General features: G+C 65.6%; 2 protein-coding genes across 4 annotated transcripts in view; one reads left to right on the forward strand and one right to left on the reverse strand.

Moving 5' to 3' along the window:
• The first annotated feature begins 702 nt into the window (after nt 1–702).
• Nucleotides 703–3,964, forward strand: LOC308190675 (uncharacterized protein). 3 transcript variants are annotated; one of them, XM_080582302.1, is made up of 9 exons: nt 703–911; nt 2,050–2,108; nt 2,272–2,322; nt 2,437–2,475; nt 2,565–2,600; nt 2,681–2,833; nt 2,914–2,958; nt 3,508–3,552; nt 3,629–3,964. In XM_080582302.1, the coding sequence occupies exons 1-9, from the start codon at nt 895–897 to the stop codon at nt 3,634–3,636; spliced, it is 453 nt and encodes a 150-aa protein (XP_080438428.1). In that variant the 5' UTR covers nt 703–894; the 3' UTR covers nt 3,637–3,964. The 3 variants fall into 3 exon arrangements, with proteins under 3 accessions (XP_080438428.1, XP_080438429.1, XP_080438430.1); XM_080582303.1 differs by lacking the exon at nt 3,508–3,552 and having other exon boundaries at nt 731–911; nt 2,914–2,982; nt 3,614–3,964; XM_080582304.1 differs by lacking the exon at nt 2,272–2,322 and having other exon boundaries at nt 849–911.
• Nucleotides 3,965–6,936: 2,972 nt separating this feature from the next.
• Nucleotides 6,937–21,000, reverse strand: part of HSF1 (heat shock transcription factor 1) — a 54,518-nt gene continuing 40,454 nt past the window's right edge. The window contains exons 8-13 of the mRNA XM_080582293.1: nt 18,984–19,120; nt 17,340–17,573; nt 10,887–10,992; nt 10,711–10,776; nt 8,150–8,219; nt 6,937–7,279 (exon numbers count right to left, since the gene is read on the reverse strand). Coding sequence (XP_080438419.1) covers nt 7,074–7,279; nt 8,150–8,219; nt 10,711–10,776; nt 10,887–10,992; nt 17,340–17,573; nt 18,984–19,120 — 819 coding nt within the window. The 3' untranslated portion in view covers nt 6,937–7,073. The remainder of the gene's footprint in view (nt 7,280–8,149; nt 8,220–10,710; nt 10,777–10,886; nt 10,993–17,339; nt 17,574–18,983; nt 19,121–21,000) is intronic.

Genomic DNA, 21,000 nt, shown 5'->3' on the forward strand with positions numbered 1-21,000 from the left:
GCCCCCGGCAGCACCTGGGCGGGGGGGGCCTGGTCGGGGGGAGCCGGGGTCCCCAGCGCCCCCAGCCCCAGGACAGGGATGCTGGGGGTCCCCAAGTGGTGCTGGGTTCCCTGCTGGGGCTTCGTGGTTTTGGGGTCCCCAAGTGGTGCTGGGGGTGCCGGTCATGGTTCTGGGGTTTTGGGGTCCCCAGAGAGGTGCTGGGAGTCCCAGCGGTGCTTCGGGGTTTTGGGGTCCCCAGGGTGGTGCTTGGGGTCCTGGTCATGGTTTTGGAGTTTTGGGGTCCTCAAAGTGGTGCTGGGAGTCCCAGTGGTGGTTCAGGGGTGTTGGGGTTCCTAGGTGGTGCTGGGGGCCCTGGTCATGGTTTTGGAGTTTTGGGGTCCTCAAAGTGACGCTGGGAGTCCCAGCAGTGGTTCAGGGTTTTGGGGACCCCCAAAGTGCTGCTGGGGGTCCTGGCCGTGGTGTTGGGGTCCCCAAAGCGGTGCTGGGGGTTCTGGTCATGCCTCTGGGTTTTGGGGTCTCCAAAGTGATGCTGGGGGTGTCAGCCATGGCGCTTGGGTTTTGGGGTCCCCGAAGAGGTTCTGGGGGTCCTGGTCCTGGTTCTGGGGTTTTTGGGGTCCCCAAGGAGGTGCCGGGTTCCCAGTCACGGTTTTGGGGTCCGGGCTGTCTCAGCCCCCCCGGTGCCGGTGGCGGCGCCGCAGTGCCGAGCCGAGCCGTGCCGAGCCGTGCCGCACCGAGCCGCACCGAGCCGCACCGAGCCGAGCCGTGCCGAGCCGTGCCGAGCCGTGCGGGATTGGCTGGCCCGCGGCCACCTGGCTCCTCCCCAGCCCCCTGCGGCTATAACGGGCCGGGCGGCGCCGGTCCCGGTCCCGCAGCGCCGCGCCCCGAGCCGCAGGCATGGCCCAGCCCCGAGGGTGAGCGGGGGGCGCCGGGGGGGGGGGGGGCCGCGGCCGGCACGGCGGGGCTGGGGGCAGCGCTGGGGGGGTCTGGGGGCATCGCTATGGGACTGGGGGCATCGCTGTGGGACTGGGGGCATCGCTGTTCTGGGTCTGGGGCATTGCTATGGGGTTGGGGGCAGTGCTCTGGGTCTGGGGGCATCGCTATGAGGTCTGGGGGCGGTGCTGTTTTATGTCAGCGGCATCACTATAGGGTCTGGAGGCAGTGCTATGGGGACTGGGAGCATTGCTGGGGGGCCTGGGGGCAGTGCTATAGGGTCTGGGGACAGTGCTATGGGGTCTGGGGGCAATGTTGGGGGCAGCGCTATGGGGACTGAGGGCAGCGCTATGGGGACTGGGAGCATTGCTGCAGCACTGGGGGGATTGGGGTCAGCACTATGGGGTCAGGGGACATCACTGAGGGGTCTGGGGGCATTGCTACAGGGTCTGGGGACATCTCTATGGGGTCTGGAGGCAGTGTTATGGGGTCTTGGGGCATTATTATGGGACTAAGAGTATTGCTGGGGAGACTGTGAGCATCGCTATGGGACTTGGGGCAGAGCTTTGGGGTCTGGGGGCATTGCTGGGTGGCCTGGGGGCAGTGCTATGGGGTCTGGAGGCAGCAGTGGGGGCAGTGCTGTAGGGCTTGGGGACAGTGCTATGGGGACTGGGAGCATTGCTGCAGCACTGGGGGGACTGGGGGCATCTCTGTGGGTCTGGGGGCAGTGCTATGGGGTCTGGGGACAGTGCTGTGGGATCTGGGTGCGGCACCGTGGGGTCCAGGGGCAGAACTGGGGTTCTGGGAGCATCTCTATGGGGTCTGGGTGCACCGCTACGGGTCTGGGGGCATCGCTGCTGGCCTTGACAGGTCTCTGCAGAGCACCAGCCCTGCTGCCCCCCCCCCGTGCCCCATTGCCAGGCTCCCCCGGCTGGTTTTGGGGTGCCCCCTGTGTTACAGGGTTGGCACCAGCCCTGGGATGGGGACTGCAGCCCCTGCTGTGCCCTGGGGTCTGTGCGGCCCCATCCTGGGACCCCCAGTCACTGGGGTAGGGGTGTGGGGGTGCTGGGGGGCTGCGGGGGCTTTGGGGGGCATCCCCAACCCATCCCGGCTCCACAGGGCCCCGGCGCTGGCTGCGGCCGCCGTCCTCCTGCTCCTGGCCACCACCACAGCCGATGGTAAGGGGCTGGGGGCGTGGGGGGGTGCTGGGGACAGGGGGCGCCGGGCCCACCGGCAGCCCCGATGGGCAGGGGGTGGGGTGGGGTGGGGGCGGTGTTTGCCCCCGGGGGGGTCCCAGGGCAGCGCAGCCCAGCCGGGGTCTGCCCCGCTGTGTCCCCGCAGAGCCCGCGAGCCCCCTGGACGTGGCCCTGTCTGCGGAAGGACAGACGTCAGGTAGGGCCGGGCCGCCCCTGCCGTGCCTCAGTTTCCCTCCTGGTAAAAAAAAAAAGGGGGGGGGGGCAGGGTCTGGTGCTGACATCCCCCCCCCCCCCCGCCCGTCTCTTGCAGAGCCCGTCAGCCCCGCCAAGCTGGAGGCCTCCGGAGAGAGTGAGGGACCCGCGAGGGGCGGCGGGGGGGGGACACACGCGGGGGTCCGTGCCCCCAGCCCCCCCCTGACGCCCCTCTCCTCCCTGCAGGCGACCTCACCACCTCCGCCCAGCGCCTGGGACAAGGTCGGGGTGGGGGGCACGGGGCGGGGGGCGCGGGGGCCACGGTGCCGGCACGGTGCCGACGGCGCTCGCCTCTCGCGCAGGCCTGACCGCCGTCAGCTTCGAGGGCACCGGGGGGGCGCAGGCGGACGTGGTGGCGCGGGAGGCCCTGGGCAGCGACTCGTCCTCCTCCAGCCTCGACGCCCTCAACAGCGGCTCCTTCAGCGCGGACGCCCTCGCCGGGGAGGCCCGGGGCGGTGGGTGACGGGGGTGCCGAGGGGACCCCCCCCCGGACCCCAGGCCAGCGCTGACCCCGGTGCTCTCTGCCCTCCCGCAGCTCCCATCGCAGACCTCCCGGCCCAGTCCAACGAGTCGGAGGAGGGTGAGGCTGCGTCCTCGCTGCGGGGTCCCCGGCCCGCGGAGCGTCCCCCTGCTCCCCGCTAGCACCTGAGCGTCCTGGGGGGGCAGGGGGAGGAGGGAGGGGAAGGGGAAGGAGAGTGGGAAGGGGAAGGGAAAGAAAATGGGGAAGGGAAAAGGGAAGGAGAAGGGGAAAGGGCAAGGGCAGTGGGAAGGGGAAGGAGAAAGGGAAAGAGAAGGGGAAGGGGAAAGGAAAAGGGGAAGGGCGAAGGCAGTGGGAAGGGGAAAAAGAAAAGGGAAAAGGAATGAAAAATGGGGAAGGGCAGTGGGAAGGGGAAGGGACTGTCCCTGTCCCCTGCAGGCTGGGGCAGTCCCCAGGCGCCCCGTGAGCCGGGGGTGCCCCTGTTATCCAGGGGTGCCCCATTAAGCTGGGGGGGGGGGGCATGAGCTGAGGACACCCCCACAAAGGGGAGAGGTAGCGAGGCCACCCCACTGCCTGGGGTAGGCGCACCGCAGCCGGGGGGGGGCTGTGCCGGTGCCTGCCCCCAGCCCCAGCGCCTGCCCCTGCCCGCAGGAATGGACCGCGACGTGGACTCGGAGGAGGCCCTGGCCTCCCAAGGTGACTCGGGGCTGGGGGGCGCTGGGGGTGCTGCCCGCCGGTGGCACGGGGGCTGACGCAGCCGCTGCCTCCCCAGGGGTCTGAGAAGGCCGAGCCTCGACGGAGCTGCCTCCTGGGACGCCGTCCTCTGCTGCGCTTCCCCAGCACCTCCCTCCGAGCCCCCCAGGCCTCGCTGCAGCCCCCTCCCCAGCCCCCCGGCCCGCCCCGCTCCCTGCAGGACCCCGGTGCCGCCGGGCACTTGCTGGGGGCACGGAGCTGGGCCGGGGGTGCCCGGGGAGCGGGGTGGGCGGCGGGGCAGGGGCCGTGGAGGCGGCCGGACCTCTCCACGCGCCCTGGGGGGGGCAGCGCCCGTGCCTCCTCCTCTCATGTGCTGTGCTCCTCTGCCAATAAAGGTCCCTGCAGCAGCCTCCGAGCCCTTCTGACGGTGCCTTCAATGCCCCATCCCCGTCAGCCCCCGCCGATGCTCGCCCCCAGCCCTGCCCCACGCCGCCTCTGGATGCCGAAAGTTGATGTGGGTTCAGAGCACGGTTTGGGGGGGAATTTGGGAAAACAGACAAAGAAGTGAATCCATGCGGGGCAATTCAGTACCTCGGTCTCACCTCTGGCAGGGGCCCCGGGCTGCTGTTAGCAGGAGGTGATGCAGCGCAGTGGGGAGCTGCCGCTGCGGGTTTTCCTTCCCCTCGCCCTGGGCGGCTGCCACTGGCCAGACCCGGCTGCACCGGGGCCACCCCACGGCACGGAGCGCCCACGGTGCCCCCTGCACCGCCACCCTACCTGGCTCTGCTGCCAGTCCCGGTTCTTTTGGGTGCTGGGAGCAGTTTGCTCCTCCCCAGCTCCCACACCCCAAAAACCCTTTTGCACCCTGGGTCCATCCACGCTGATTTTCTACGGCCATCGTGCAGTGCTCACAGCGCCGGGGCTCAGCGTGGAGGTGGCAGGGACCCTGACATCGATGCGGGCCCTGGGGGTGGCCAGACGGAGGTGGGCGAGGGGCACCCCAGGCAGTTGGTGCTTCCCACTGGGGTCCGCTCCCATCACCAGGACTGATGGGATTCACCGGGGGGGCTGTGCACCCCTGGGACCCTCACCACCGGTGCCCCTGACCCCAGCGGCGCACCGCAGCCCCTCTGCGTGCCCCCCCGCTGCGCTCGGCAGATCCGGCTGCGGTGGGTGCGAGGGGACGCGGGCGTCTCCCGGGGTGGGTGATGAATGGCGGGGGGAAGTTCCCCGCGGCGGTGCTCAGCCCCGCTGGACATCGGCCTCATTAGCCGGGATGAGATCATGGATCCGGCCGCCCGCGTCACGCACGATTACTTCGATCATTACGGCCCGCCCGGAGCGGGGGGCTCCCGCAACCCTCGGGCCCCTGGGGTGCCCCCGGCCAGCCCCTGCTCCGCACAATGGCAGCGGCTCTGGCACAGCCCCGTCCTGGGGAGGGCAGGGCTGGGGGCAGAGCGCGGCGGCACCGCTGGGACCTGCCAGAAGCGGCTGACCCCCAGCAGCACCCGGAGCCGGTGCTCAGCACCCCCAGCCCCTGTGGTGCTGGGGCCTTGGCCGAGCTCCGTGGGCCAGTGGGTGCCGGTGGCTCCGTGGGGCCGTGGGCTCAGCCATGCCCCACACAAGCACCGCTGCTCTCCACCATCCACTCGCTGACCCCAGCAATGCAAACCCTGCGCCAGGCGCGGCTGCCCACACCGGGCTGCGTGGAAGGGCCCTGGCAGGGGCACAAAATTGGTTGAAAAAAACCAAACCTGCCAAGCGCCGCGCAGGGCACTGCACACCGCAGCCTCTCACCAGCCCCGAACCCGCCCGTGTGCCCTGATGAGCTGTGGCGCTGAGCCCCCCCCGCTCCCCACCACGTCTGGAAATGACCGCGGCCTTGTCAGCGCGACCACGGGTGAGGACGCCGCGCGGCGCCAGCTGAGCCCTGGTCCTGCAGGGTGCACCGCCGCGTGGAGCGGTCACCCGGATGGCTTTGAGTTCATTAGGCCCTTGGCGAGTTCATGGCACTGGAGACCAAGCAATAACGTGAGTTTGTGGAACGTACACACGTGGACCTCGTCGTGAACCCGAGATCCTCTCCTTGTCACCTAACTCCCACTTCCTGGCACACCGCCTGCTTCGGAAGGTGAACGCGGCTTTGGCAGAGCCGAGTTTGTGGCAGTGACAAGTTTGGATGCGTGGGGGCGGACAGCTCCGGGGACAACAACCGGCAACGCTCTGAACGCTCTGCATCAAAGGTGAAGACTTTTTTTTGTTGCTCTCATAAAAACGAGACCTCCTCGAAGGCGTGCACGGCGCCCCGCACTCCTCCGGCACACTGGCGCAGGCCCCGCGGCCTCATCCTCTGCGGGCACAGCTACAGAAACGTCCTGGAAAACTCAGCGCAGGCTCAGCGGGATTCAGGCAAGAAGCCACAGCGCGGAGGTTGAACACAGGCACATGCACTCAGCCCTCTGCCGCCGCGGGAGAGGGGCGGTGACACCGGCAGCACCGGGCACTGGGATCTCCCAGCACAGCTCGGCACCTCCGGGCCATGGAGGGGAACTGCGGGGCCTTCATCCCAGCTCCTCCCCAAAGAGAGGACAAAAACGAAGCTTCCGACCATAGAAAAGCCACCAGGTGACAGACCATTTGTTTTATATATATTTGTATGTATATATATAGAGAGATATTTATATATATATAGATAGAAGTGGGTTCTTCTTCTCTCATGTAAAAATTCAAAATACAGTTTTTACTATTAACAATCTGAAGTGTAAATGTACAAATTTTTACTGCTAAGCAAAAGGAAAACAAAACCAAAGAAACAAACAAAAAGAAACACACAGAGCAAGAGGAAATAAAAAGAGAAAGTAAAGCCGGGCCCGGGGGAGCCCGGGGCGCCCGGGCTGCGCGCGCGCACGGAGACCCTCGGGGACCAGACCGCGAGGCAGAGACCACAAAGGGATCCAACCCACCGGCGCCAGATTGGCAAACTTTTATTTCTCTTTAAAAACCATCGCATCCGCCTCTCCGGGGCGAGGAGGGAAGGGGACGGGGGTGGAGGAGGAATTCCCTGCCCCTGAGAAGCGACCCCATCCGCACGCCCGGCGAGCGCCGCGCTCCGGGGCGAGGGGCGCCCGCAGCCGTGCCCCCGCGGCTGCCGGACCGTCGGTGCCCGGCGCGGGGCTTGGCCGCCGCCCGCGGTCGCCCGGCGGCTGCTGCCGGGGCCGCCCGGCTCTCCCACTCGCTCGGCGCCGCGCGGGCCGGGCACGGCCACGCCGCCGGGGTCTCTTGCACCGCTCGGCCCCCAACGACTGCCGAACTGGAGGAGCGCTGGGTGGCTAGAATCTAAAGCAGGTTTCAAAACACCTCATTAAGCACACACACAAATGAAATCCTCACAGTGCCGGGGGAAGCAAACATGAACCAGAGGGTGCTGAGAGCTGTCAATGTCTGTGCAAAGCAAGGAGGCTGGCGGCTGGATTTCCCTTTCGTGCGCATCCTTTCTCTTCCTCTCTTTCGCCCTGCCCTCAGCCTTAGGATACCGCAGGGTCCTTGGGTTTGGACTGCTCAGTCCCTGACAAGAGCGAGATGGTGGGGTCCTCCGCGTACTCGTCTCCGTCGGTGAAGTACGGCCCTTCTCCCAGCTCAAAGAATATCGGCAGGTCTCCGCTCCCCACGTCAACGGCGCTCGAGTCCACCAGGAAGAGGGGCTGGGCCGTGTAGTGCACCAGCTGCTTTCCTGCAAAGAGAGTGCACGCTAGGCGGGGAGCTCCGCGGGGAGCCGGGGCGCTGCGGGGAGCAGGCACTACGAGGCTGCGCCCTCCGAACTCCGATGTCATCGAGCAAGAAAGTGCGTGACGAAGCAGCAGAGCCCTCGCTGCCACTGCCAGGGCTCAGGCAAGGGCTTCTGGCGGAGCAGCGAGGAGCAGAACCAGCCCTCAGCGGGGCTTCGCTCCCAGCCTGTGCCCTGGGACTCGCTCACCCCGGCTCCAGGTGACCGGGGGCTTCCCTGTGCCCCCAGACCCCAGGAGCAGCTGCGGCACGCCCCGGCTGGGCACTGAGGTGTGGAGCCCGCAGCCGGGTGCTGGGGTTGCTGCCACGAGTGGGGGGCAGCACGGTGACAGCCCGCGCCACACGGACAGAAGTCCCCGGAGGGCCGAGGCTGCAGGGACTGCGTGCCCTCTGCTCCCAGTTCTGCCTGAGCAGGGACACCGGCAGCCGGCTGCCCAGGACCGTGTCCCGCTGGGCTCTGAGCATCTCCAGGGGGAACTCCCCAGCCTCTCTGGGCAGCCTGTGCCGGAGCTAGCTCAGCCACCCTCACAGCAAAAACGCACTTTGTTGTGTTTAGATGGAATCTCACGGGTTTTAACTCGTGCCCGTGGCCTCTTGTTCTGTCCCTGGGCACTGCTGGGAAGAGCCTGGCTCCCCCTCCCTCACTCCCTCCCGCCAAGACTTACATCGCTAGCATCCCCCTCCACCAAGGCCTTCTCCTTCCCACTCCAAGCACTCCCACCTCTCAGCCAAACATGCTTTTGGGAGCAGAAATGGTTTTGCCACAGCCCCAGGTCTCGTGAGTGAGTCACTAAGTGCCAAAACGAGCACCTCGTACCTGTGTCTGCTGTGCTGGCCTCTGTCTCAGTGGGTTTCTGCTGCTCCTGGGACGAAAGGAGGTCCTGAATCTGCAGGGAGAGAAGTGGGGCGGGTGAGCACACGGCACGGGCCAGACGCGCGTGAGTCCACGCCAACAGCGAGCGCAGTGCTCTCTGCGTACCTCCGCTAGCACAACTGCGCGAGGAAAGCAGCGGTTTACGGGCTCAAAGCCCCACTAAGTCAGGCAGCCGTGCCCGGAGGCTCACGAACACCCACGGCTCAGGAGGTCCCCAGCAGCCCCGCGCAGGACGCAGCCGGTGCGCGCAGCCCGGTTCCCAGGTGCCGGGCACGGCCCGGCTCTTGGAGCCCTCTGCCACCCGCAGAGGTCCTGGTCCGCAGTGCCCGCTGTGCCCCCGGCGTGAAGCCAGGGAGAGCCTTCGGGGCCCGTCTGTGACGAGCCCTTTCAGGGAAGGACGCGCTGCTACCAGAGCGCACCGGGGCTGCAGGTCCCGGCAAGCTGCGAGTGGCCCAGGCTGCGGCTGAGCTCACGTCCCTGCTCCGCGGCCTGGTCCCACGGGCACCCCTGGGCTGGGACGGCCGAGGAGGGAGCGCTGGAGGCACGAAAGGGCTGGGAAGGAGCGAAGCCGCCTGCCCTGTACAAATCCCCAGCGGCAGGAGCTGAACAGGCTGCGACCCGTGCCTGCGTTCCTGCACCGGCACTCCCGTACCTCACCGCCCTGCGGCTACCACACGCAGAAGTCGCCTGCGCAGGTGTTTAAACGAGTACCGAGCACGTTCCGTCGCCACCCGGCCGCCGGCAGCAAGCGGGAGCAGCGCGCCTGTGAACACGGGGCCTTGACAGCGCCGTGCCTGCAGCCCACGAGGCCCAGAGCTCCCCTGTGCCGGCGCGGGGCCGCGCGGTGCGGCGGCTGGCGGAGGGCATGGCCGGCAGAGCGCCCCGCAGCGCCACACGGAACAGACGGCTCACCTCGGTGAGCCTGATCCCTCGTGGGCCCCGCTCAGCCCCTGCGCTGCCCGCCCTGCCTGGCCCAGCCGGAGCCGAGCCCGCTGCTGGCTGCACCTCGCAGCCGCGGCAGCAGCAGGGAGCTGGGCTGAGCGCCGCGGGGTGGGCGCCGGGACCTCGCCGCCCTGCGCCTGCATGCTCCCCCCTCACCCTTTTCCCTGCACACAGCCGAAGAACTTGGCTGCCCACCGGGCGTCTGCGTCACCGCGCTGGGAAGCGAAAAGGTGCAGAAATGTCCGGAGAGACAGGCCAGAGACGCCGCAGAGTTATTCGCTGCTGAGCCCTTTCCCGTACGTCACCAAACGTTCCGGGAGCGCGGCACTGCAGGGAACGGTGCATCCCACGGGAGGCTTTGCCGCAGGAAAGCCGCAGGGCGACAGAGGCGTGCCGTGGGCAAGGACGTCAGGGAGGTGCTGCCCGTGCTCCCCTGTCCCACGCCGCCGACACCGACACCTTCATGCCCAGGAGCACGCCTGCAGCCACCTGTGGGCCCAGCAGGCCCCCAGAACAGAGGCTGGATTTTGGGTTTCCTGTTTTGCAAAATCCTTCAAGATGTTTCCCCTTCTACTCTTGGGAAAAAGAATTATAATCAAAAAAAATTGTCCTTTTTCAGGTTAGTAAAAAAGAAGCAGGGAAGAGGAGAAGGGGCAAGAGCCTCGTGCTCCCGGCAGCACCTGCACAAGGAGAGCCCTCCCTGTGCTCCCGGCAGCACCCGAGCTCCAGTTCAGCTCGGGTTCCCTCCGTTTGCTCAGGGAGCTGCTCCACGTCGTGGCAGTGCCCAGCCGCGTCCCAGCCCGCAGGCACACGCGCGGCCGGCAGCACCGTGGCTGCTCTTGCACAGAGCCTGCACTCGTGCCCTGCACGGCGCTCGGTGCTGACGATACTCGAGCAGATAGAATAAATAACGCAGCACGTGACGGGGCTTGCCTAGAGGAAACCTCCCGACGCTCTCGGGAAGGCAGCAGAAGGGCTTATGGAAACCACATGCGGCTCTACAGGCTTCAGCGCACTTCCACGTTCAGGGGGCAGAGCTCACAGGAGAGACGGCCGTCTCAGCACCTAATTAACCGAGCGTGAGTGATGAAGTAGCCCCGCGCGCTGTACGAGCTGCTCAGAGCTGGCCGCGGCGCTAATTGAATGATTTCCCCCCGGAGGCCCCGAGCCCTGCACAGGGCTCTGCGCTCCCCCTCCCCGCCTCCCTCCTGCAGGCTGGGGATGGCCCCGACGCCTGGAGCTGTCAGAGCCCCCCTGGAGCTGTCAGAGCCCCCTGGAGGCTGACAGAGCCCCCCTGGAGCTGTCAGAGCCCCCCTGGAGCTGTCAGAGCCCCCTGGAGCTGTCAGAGCCCCCTGGAGGCTGACAGAGCCCCCCTGGAGCTGTGCGAGCCCCCCTGGAGGCTGACAGAGCCCCCCTGGAGCTGTCCGAGCCCCTCTGGAGCTGTCAGAGCCCCCTGGAGCTGTCCAAGCCCCCCTGGAGCTGTGCGAGCCCCCCATCGCACGGAGGGGCCGCCGGCACAGCCGCACGCACCGCACACGGGGGGAGCCCTAGGAGCTACTCACACTGGCAAGGCTGCTGTCCAGGTCGGGGAGGTTCATGTCTGTAACCGTCATGGAGGGGCTGAACAGCTGCCGGAGGAAAGAACGGTCAGGGCAGGGAAGGCAGGCGCAGCCGGGCGCGCCGGGGAAGCTCCCGGCTGAAGCCCCCGCGTCCCCCTGCCGCCGTGAGCGGTACTCACGTCCAGCAGCGCGCTCGTGTCGACGCTGAAGCCGTGTGTGGTCAGCATCGTCTGAAGGTTGTCCAGGTTGGAGTCAATGGTATCCAGATGGTCGTTGAGCTCATTCCTGTGCAGGAGAGAGGCGAGCACGGACGGTCAGCGCTGAGGAGCCCCTCCCGGCTCTGGGCTGTGGGGCTGGGCTCTGGGTGCAGGTGCACAGCCGTGCCCTCGCCCTCCCCTGTCCCCCGGCCTCGCCCCGAGACCCCGCACGGAGAAGGCCGATGGGGAGCAACCCACACGGCTGAGACAAAACGGATTTCTCACGAACCCCAGGGCTCCTGCGAGCCACGCGGGCGTTGTGCGCGGGGTGCCGGTAACCACCAGCCCCGTGGGCTGGCGGGGTCCCGGTGCGGCTCTGCCTTTCCAGCAAGCAGCTTTGGACCCTTTCTTCAGCCCAAAGGCAGGGACTTCTGCCTTTGTACCCAGCTGCTGGTATGTGACAAAGGGCGGGCAACAAACCAGCCTCCCTGCCACGCCACGCTTTGGGGCAGAAGGTGCACCGGGACCACCGCTGGCAGAAAACACCTTCGCATCTGGACCGGCACTGGGCAAACTGGTACCTGGTCACCAGGCAGCACCGGGACAATCAGCGAGCTCGGGACGAGGGCTGACTCATCGCGGCTAGCAGCCACGGGAAGCCGGCGTCCTGCCGCAGCCGGGCTCCCTCTGCGGTCACCTGCAGGCCGGACGGACGCTGAAACACCAACCCCGGGGCCAGGCCACGCTCTGAGGACCCGGCCCATTCCCTCTGCCGGGCTCTGGGTGAGGCTCAGACCACAGCGGATGGCAGAGCCCAGGGAATCCTGGCAGGAACTTGGACCTCGTCCTGCGAGGTGGAGCGCACGGGACGCTCCGCTGGGCAGCGGGAACGCCGCGCGAGCTGCGGGTGAAGCGCAGGATCCGGCCCCATGTGCTCTTCTCCTGTCCCGCGGTGCTGGTGGCTTTTAGGCTCAGGCTGCTTCAGGGCCGCGGAACAGCGGGTGGCATCCCCCTCCTGGTGCTACAAGCCCACAAGGCTCCCTGAAGGCCAGGCAGGGACCCGCGGCCCTGCTGACAAGCCCCCAAATCCGGCAGCAGCAGCAGCAGCAGCAGCAGCAGCAGGCTCAGCTCATTGCGCGTCGCTGGGCTCTGGCATGGCCGCAGGTCTGAGCGAGCAGGTCCTGCCTCCCCAAAAGGCTCTGGGGGTGCTCCTGTGGGGCCGGCGGTGGAGGCCCTGCACGGGCATCCCACAGCAGCAGCGGGAAGGTGACGGCATCGAGACTACCTTGTCTCTGCTGCTACAGGCGCAGAGAGGCCGCAAGGTCACACCGCGGCTCGGAGCGAGCTGCCAGAACGACAGCAGTACTCGCAGCACTCCTCGTGGGAACGGTGCCGGGCGCCGGGGCTGCAGACACGGCCCAGGAGCACAGTCACAGCCCTGCCCTGCGCCTCCCAGCCACACACGCGGGAGCTTGCAGGGATTTGTAACTCTTCTTCAGGACTAAAATCCATGAACACGCAGCAAATAAACGACTTATCCACGTCTGCGCTTCTAAATGACTTCCAAAGTCCTCGCTGCGCAGCACCCGGAATGCGCTGGCAGATTTAAGACGCTTTCAGCGATCCCACAATCAAACGCCCAGCAGCGAGGCCGACCCCAGCTGAGGCCCCACCAGAAACCACTGAGCGCAGCCTGGGACAAGCCCGTCCTCCATCCCCACGGCACGGGGCACGCACAGGGGCCAACCCAGGCCGTGCGGTGCCGCTGGGACGGGGCCGCTCCAGCAGCCCCACGGGGCCCTCGCTGTCTGCGTCTCCTCCTGGTGAAGCGCCGCGAAGCCGGCTCGTGTGCCGCGGCCTCCCGCTGGGTGGGCCTTACAGCCCCAGCAGCAGCTGTGTGAAAGCAGCGCCTCGAACCCGACGGATCCGCCTCGCGGCTCTGCCTCCGGCCCCGGCACGCTCCCTTCCCCAGCAGGGAGACGTCTCGTACCGATGCTGCCGGCGGGTGGAGGCAGCAGGAAGCACCCCCAGGGGGGAGCCGAGCTCTGCTGAGCCCTTGGTGGCCCCCGGCTCGGACCCCGAGCCCCATCCCCATCGGCCACAGGCCGCTGGCTGCAGTGGCTGCCGCCAGGCACTCATGGGCGACACCATACCCCAGCGCCCCAAAGGCAAAGCACTCGAGATGCACAGAGCTGCTTTTGTTCCCCGCGCTGCTTTTCCTTCCAAACGCTCCGATTTCTGAAAGCACGGCGACGGCGCAGCCTTGCACCGATTATCTCATTTATGCAGGAAAAAAGCAGCCCTCTGGCCCCCGAGCTCTGCCCAGGTCATCCACCGCCTTGTGATGTGTCTGCACCTGGGAAACGGGCCCGGGGCGAGGAAAGCAGGGCCCAGGGCCCCAGCAGGCAAATAATGACCAGTGGGAAAGCTCCTGCAGGGCCCACCTCCGGCAGCCTGCGGGTAGGCAGGACACTCGCTCGGGAATGCTTTGTAGCTCGGGCCAGGTTTCGTTTCTCCTTTGAATCACTCTCCACCTTAACTGGAAGCAGCTACGGGCAATACTTCAGACGATTTCTCCGAGGCTTCTGCTCAGAACCACCGTGGGAGGTGGGCACCAGCCTGCACGGATGCGCCCTGGCGCGGGGTGCGGCTGTTACGGACAGCCCTCCCTGGGACAGCACCTTGCTGCGCAGTCAGGCTTGCAGTGGCAAGTTTCCTCGCTCTGTCCTTATCACAAAACCAGAGAACACCTCAGAAAAGTCATTTAAGCCCTGGGCTCCCATCACCCTTCCCTGACACACTTTGATACCAAGGCGTGTGAGCTTTGTGCTGGCAGGAGAGAGCAGAGCAGCAGCGCTCAGGGCTGGGCTTTCCGTCCACCCAGCCCGGGGACAGCAGGACGACGGCGGCGCGGATTTCCCTCCCTCCCCTGCCAAGACCACCTAAAAGGATGAGAAGCAGCTCGGCCTCCGCCGCCCGCTCCATCTTCTCAGCTGCTGGGTTGGGCTGGCCAAGAAGTCTGTCGCTCGGGGCCAACTTTTAGGGCGAGCTTTCTCAGCGCTGACCCAGCACCGATGATGCCGCGGCCGTGAGGGAGGCCGCAAGGCACCGCCAGCTCCTGCCCTCCTTGGCGCTGCCCTGCCCCTTGCCCAGGGCTGCGCGCCCCGGGGATGGCAGCTATCGGGGGGAGCTCCAACATCTGCAGGGCTGAGGCCAACTGAGAAACACGAACAGAAGAGGAGACCAGGCCCACAGGGCTTGCAGCCAGGCTCGTTCAGGAACAAAACGCTGCCCATGCTGGAAGGCGGGAGCAGTCCGCGGGCAGTGCCCCCGCGCTCGGAGCAGCCTGGGCTGCGCTGCCCTGCGGTCGTGCTCCGGTGCCAGGCTGGCAGAATGGGGGTTAGCAACAAAACTGGGCAGAACGGGGATTAGCAACAAAACGGGGCACAATGGGGATTAGCAACAAAATGGGGCAGAACGGGGATTAGCAACAAAACGGGGCAGAACAGGGATTAGCAACAAAAACACGAAGCCGAACCGCCCTGCAAAAGCACGTGGGGACAGCAGGGGTCCCGTACGGCACGGCCGAGCTCAGCCAGCCGATTCTCCAGCCACTCCTGACGCAGGCCCACTCCACGACCTGGTGCGCGGCGGCACGGCTCGTGGGGCGCAGCGCGGCCCCGCTGCCCCCCGGGACGGGCAGACCTCGTGCCAGCACGGGGTGCCCGTGCTGCGAGCACGCAGAGGGCTTCGGCCCCTCTAAGGCAGCGCACGCAGCTCCCCAGGTGGACGGAGGACAAGGCCTGGGCCGTGCCACCAAGCGTTTCCAGGCAAACCTCTCCTTTCATAGCCTGAGCCTCGCCGCCGTCACCTGCTGCAGTGCTGCCGGTCATGGGGAGGTAACTCAGTTTGGATGAAACTCCCTCGAACAAAGGATGCCTTGTAGATTAAATAACAGCCTGCGTGGCGCACAAAGAGGCACTGCGTGCCGTGACCTGCGGCCTCACGGGCTGCTCTTCTCCAATAATTTGAGAACAAGAGGAACACGCTTCATGTGATGAAAAGCAGGTATTGCTGAGCCGTCCTGGCAGGCTGTCAGTGCACGGGTCACGGAGCAGCGCCTGGGCACCGCCGTCACCCCATACAGTCACCGCCGTCAGGGAACACCTCCCTTATTACCTGCATCCCAATGCAGTGAGCAAGCTCCTCGGAATTTAACCGCCGCCGCCCCGCCAGGGCGCCGTGCTGCTGCCTCACCCTGGTGCAGTGCACGGGGCACGGGCTCGGCTGGACGCCCGCAGGACGGGCGCGTGGGGACCGTGTGCCACGGTGCGGGGCAGTGGGGTCTGGTACGCTCCCGGGGACCGATAAGTGGCGCGCCGCCCGCTCGAAAGAGCTCGCTGCCAGCGTTTCAATTAGCAAGTCATCCTCCCTTCCGCTCAGCACCGCAGCATAACGCGTGCTCGGGTCATTGCAGCTCCCCTGGGGCACCCGCGGCTTCCAGCGCTGCTCCGGCGGGTGTGGGGCTGCTCCAGAGACATTGGGAGCGGGTGAGGGCACGGCATGCTGGCACTGCCGCCCTCCTCCCGATGCTGCTCCAGCGTAGCAGGAGCCGCAGCACCACCAGCCCCGAGGAAGAAAGCCACAGGCGGGGTGCTGAGGCACCGGGCCGACACCAAGCAGACGGGGGGGAGCGGCGCGGTGCTGCTGGCAGGGCGCTGGAGCAGGAGGGCACCCAGAGAGGGGGAAGCGCCAGCCCCTTCTTCTAACCAGCCCTCAGAAGCTCTCCAGGATGAAGCGTGGAGCTCGCTCTCTGCAGGAACAAGGGGCAAATGCTTCCTGTGTCCTTTGCCTGCTTCTGCACAGTCTGCAAGAGTCCTCCATAATTCAGGAACACTCGGCAGCACTTTTATTTCATTTTTATTACCCTTTAAACAGCGAGTTTCAGCTTCTGAAACTGCATAGTGTAACTGAGCTGTATAACAAAGCCTGTCTCTTTTTAAGGACGGTTGGTACTGGTGAGATGGATTGCAGTGCCCTCGGTGGGTCTATAAATAGGCCAAGCTATAGACAAAAACCTCCCACAAGGCCGGGAGGAAGGAGCGAGCGGGCGTTTCCTGACTCCGAGGTGTGATGCAGCAAACACGGCTCCGTGTGCGCTGCCAGCAGGCTCCAGCCCCGCGGCGAGGCAGCCCCCAGCTGCCCCTGTACCCGCTGGGTAACCCTGCAGGAAGAGGGCGTCTTCCTCACGCTTGTGCCTGCTCCCGTAGGGCCACGACACCACAGCTCTGAAAAGCGATGGCTAGCACGGAGCGGAATGAGATGAGAAGCGCACGTCGCACCACCAGCACCCTGAGTGCCTGAGCCCACAGCAGCCTTTTGGCTAAGGGAGCTCTGCTGCCTTCTAGGTCCTCGAAACTACCTGCACCTTCCCCAGGCTGCCTTCATGCGTTCGGGATGGAAGGTCTGCCCCGGCGCTCAGAGGGAAGACCTTAATTCCGGCAGTCCGTCCTCCCCAGAACACCGGCTGAGTGGGAAGTGGCTGAGAGCTGAGAAGCAGCCGAGATCCCAGCGTGGTGCTGGGAGGGGTTCTGGGCAGCCCGACACGCGCAGACGACGCCCAGCTTTTCATCCCGACCCTTGCAGTTGCCCACGCGAGCGCTGCGTGGTGATAAAGATGTCAGACCGCACGCCTGACCCCTAGGACGAAGCCACCCGTCGGCCTTCAGCCCGCCGCCCCCCGAGCCCAGCCTGGCTCTGACGCAAGCTGTGAGCAGAGGCCGAGTGGGAGGACGCGTTCGCCAGGACTAGGACCGGGTGGCAAGCTGCAGGTTAGGGCAAGGCTTCCCCTGCTAGCCTGCAGGCAGCGGGACGTGCAGCAGCGCGGGGCAGCGCCGCAGCGCACGCAGCCAGGGCAGCCTGCCGGAGGAACGCTGCCTGCCGCGGTTCCGAGCCTCCCCTGCGGGTAAAGCCCCCGGGGCAGAAGCTTCCAGCAGGTGGAGCGGGAAGGCGCTTGTGTCTGCGGGCTGCGAGCACAAAGCAGAAGCTTCCACGCTGGGAGGATGTGCGGGGCCCGAGACAAAACACAGCTGGTCTCACAGTGACTCATTTCTGTGCCGCGGGAGCGGAGTTTGAACGAGCCCCATATTTAGCACCGTCATTTTTATCCGTTCTTATTTTGGCACCCACGTGGCCCCTTGCAGCAGCGCCGGGTCCTTGCGCAGGGGGTGTAAGGCCCTGCAGGGGGTCCGGCGGGGGGCTGCGCTCACCGCCCCCAACACCACGGGGAGAGCAGAACGAAACATCTGCCCCGGCAGAGCCACGGGAGAGCTCCCTGGACCACATCTGCCTGCAGAGCTGCGGGCTGCTGGCGTCTGTAAAGCCCACCAGCCCGGAGCAGCGGGACAGCAGGCGAGACCTGGGTGAGGCACTTACTTGTCGAGGCAGGCAACGCTGAGGCACTTTTCCTGGGGCTGAGGCTGTGTGGTGCTGTTGCCAGCGGCAGCGGTCGTGGTGCTGGGTTCGTTCTCCTGCAGGATGGAGTCGATGAACGTGGAGGGAGACAGGGGAGTTTCGACAGCAGGAGGGTTCCCTGGGCTGGCCTCCTCTATCTTGGGGCTGCGGGAGGGACTGGGGGGCTCTTCTTTGATACGGACCACGGGGCTACTCCTAGGGGAAGGAAAGAGAGCGGGTGAGGATGTGGCACTAAGGCATTCTTGGTTCCTGAGAGCTGCTCCCACACAACAGGACAAAAATCCTCGCGCCTGCTGCTGCCTTCCTCACGTACGAAGCCTCCGCAGCCAGCTACAAAGATGAGGTTGAGAGAGCACCCAAATATTTCACCACTGGCCCAGAGCCTTCCGACGGCGGAGCGACCCCTTTGTGCCAGCCCCGCCTGGGCTCTGCCCTTAACGAGGGCACCCAGACATTTTGGGATGTTCTGTTTTTATGGGAAGGGGAGGTGGCCTCCTTGGTCAGCCCTAATCCTGCAGATGGAAACCCTCTCCCACCCCAGCTCACTGATTTGGGGTGGAAGAGGCTCAATTAGTCCTGCTGGAAAGGACAGCAGCTACAAAAGAACAGAGAAAGGGCCCATTAAGCAGACATATGGTCTATATTTAAGAGCGAGCGCTCCTGGCAGAGGGTGTTCAGGCAATAAATGGCATTTGTGGGTGATTCAGCACCTCGGGGGAAGCGCCGATGCCAGGAATAACCTATTAAAGGGGAAGCAAAAAGGAGACCACAAGGTGCTAAAGAAAGATGGGCCCAGGGAGGCTCAGATCAAGAGGCTCCGACGGGTGCTGGGAGCGGGGCTGCGGGGCGTGAGGGCTGAACAGCCGCACCGACGGACCTCAGGAGGCTTTCGCCGGTACCCAGCGACGGTGGCAGAGGCACGCGAGGCTGACTATCGGCCATGGGACCTGCGGCGCTCGCCTCCCAGGGCCTGTGAACCTGAAGCAGGTGAAGGGCACTGCTGCCAGCTGCTGGCTGCCCTCTGCCTGCTGCAGACCCTCAGCCTCTGCACCTGAGCTGCTTGGGACGGACCTGGCGTCGTTACTCCCAGTTACTTGGGCCTGCAGCTGTTTTCTGCGTCTCCTCCTCTGCGCAGCAGTCCGTAAGGGCAGGGCAAAGCCACCCCTGCTCCCGGGACGCTGGTAGTTCCACCTGACGGGGCTGACACGCCACTGACGGTCTGTTCCTTGTGGGAACAGAACTGGGACCCCTCCGGGGCGGGATCACGCTGGGCAGGGAGGCAAAGGAGCAAGCGCTGGCTGAGTACAGGATTAGAGCTGATCTAAACAAACAGAAGGCAGTCTGCTGAGCCGGCAGTGTCCCGAACCAGGCTGCGCTGGAGGGACAGGTCAGCTTTCTGTAAGCCCTGGCCAGGTCCGCAGCAGCGAGCTCAGGCACCGCAGCGTGCCCTGCCCCAAGGGCCGCTCTGTTTTCTGGGGGGAACTCCTGGGGGGAGCGCAGCCTCTGCCACGAGAGGCGTGCTGCACTGATACCGCACTGCTCAGCTCACCGGCAAACACGCTCCCCACGAAGCCAACCTGAGGCTTCACGAGAGCACCAGCGTACCTTTCATCAAGGCTGCCGCTGGGAGATGCTGAAGGGCTGGACTGGGCTAGCTCTGTCACGTCGGAGATGATGGGACCAGAGTTGGCTGAAGAATCCGGGGAATAGAGGTTGGAGCCGCTATACGCTGGGGAAGAAGCCTGGAACGACAATCAGAGCATTGGCGGCGTGAAGCACGAGGCACGTAGCAGACAGCGACCCGCGGGAGCAGACGCGCCGGATCGCTCCCACCCCGACCCACCCAAGGAGGAAGGCGACGCGGGCTCCACACAAAACGCGCTGCCAACCCCAAGCGCTGCTAAAAGCACACCTTGGGCCTCTGTCCCATAAACTTCATTTTCTTGGAAACGGTAAAATTTCAAAAGTAACGATATGGGATTCTTTTTCTGGATGATTCAACACTTGGACGTGGAGAAGCTCTGCGTTTCACCTTTCCCCTCCCACTCACAACCTCCAGTCTTTTATGCTTAAACGAAAGCTGAAATTCTCAGGACCTACAGATGAACGAAATACAAGGTGTAAGGGACTCAAGATTCCCCGCTGGCTGCAGAATGGTTGCATTCTGGTACCAATCTTGCTGAGAAGCACGTTATTTGGGAAGTTTAAGCGAACACGAATCCCACCTCCAACGTGGGCATCGGCCTCTGTCGTCCCGGGACACGGAGCCAGCTCCGGGTCAGCTGTGCCCAGGTGTGGCGGTGGCGGTAACACCGAGCGGCAGCTTGAGGAAACCCGGGGCCATGCCCTGAGGTCCGTATTCAAACGCCCCCCTTTGACATTTGTCCGTAACACACGTGCTGTAACTCGGCCGGCACCAGCTCAGCACCGCTGCGGTGCCGGGACCGCGCTACGAGGGAGCCCCCCCCAGCCAGAACAAGGCTAAGGAGTCACCAGGGGTAGCGGCACCGACTGCACGCCCGGTGCCACGAGGCGTGGGGACGCTCGGCTGCCTCTGCCCGCACGTGACGTTGGGCTCCCCGACGTTTCTGCAGGTCTGAGGTCGCTTTCCCGGGCACAGAAGTGCCACGAGGACGTGGCTGCCGCTACACGGGCGCGCGATCCCTGCAGGCTCCACGGCAGGGACGTGGGGTTGGGTCCCACAGGTGGCACAGGACCGGGCTGCCCGCGCCTCGGCCTCGCTGCGCTCCCACGCCACGCCAACTGGTGTGGTGCAAAACCACTCCGTCATTTTCAGTTCAGTCGGGGCCTGTGGCAGCGTCAGGATCCAGCGCTCGTGTTGGCAGACGGCTCCGAAAAACCGCCCAGCCCCTGAGCTGGGAGCCACAAACGCTCCGGGCTGCGAGGAGACGACCACCTGCGTTTCTCATAACGAGCACAGCCCTGCGATACCTGGAGGAGCTCCCAGAGGCTCTGCGCAAGTACTTGCCCCGCGTGGGAACAGAGGCACTTCTAAGGCAGAGATCGCAGCGCTGGACGGGGAACACAGAGCCCTCGCGGAGGGTGGTCTGACAGCAGGAGAGCTCTCCAGTGGGCCAAGCTATTTCGGGTCTCGGCTGACAAACTGATCGGGTCAGCCCAGCACCGCGGGGCGCCGCGCGTCGGGAGCTGGTGGCCTGAATCCGCTGCCCCTGGCAGGACGGCCCCGCAGCGGCGTGGGCAGGCACTGCCACCTGGAAGCGGGGACGGCCTTTATTTTGCTGCAAGCTGCCGGTGAGGGCACTCGGCTGCTCTCCCAGCTGCAAAGCCTCGCTCCTAACGGGCAGCCCTGCCAGATCAGTACGAAGAACCTCGATGCACCTCCCTGGCCAAGGAACGGCAGCTGCTTCCCAAGCAGGGCAAGCAGGGGGCAGATGGGAAGAGAGCCCCGAATCTGGGTGGCGCTAAGAGTGGATGAGTATCTAACATGAAAACACCCACGTCGAGACGGGATGGAAGGGACCAGCACAGGCCAGAGGTGATGAAAAGCAAACAGCGGCCAAACGCCAGCAAGAGGCAGGGCAGCTCCCGCATCCACGGCACCGCGCGGCATCGCGGCAGGGCTCGCGCTGCGTCGTGGCAG

This window comes from Anser brachyrhynchus (genome assembly GCF_964034855.1).
Source record: "Anser brachyrhynchus genome assembly, chromosome: 2".
Lineage (NCBI taxonomy): Eukaryota > Metazoa > Chordata > Aves > Anseriformes > Anatidae > Anser > Anser brachyrhynchus.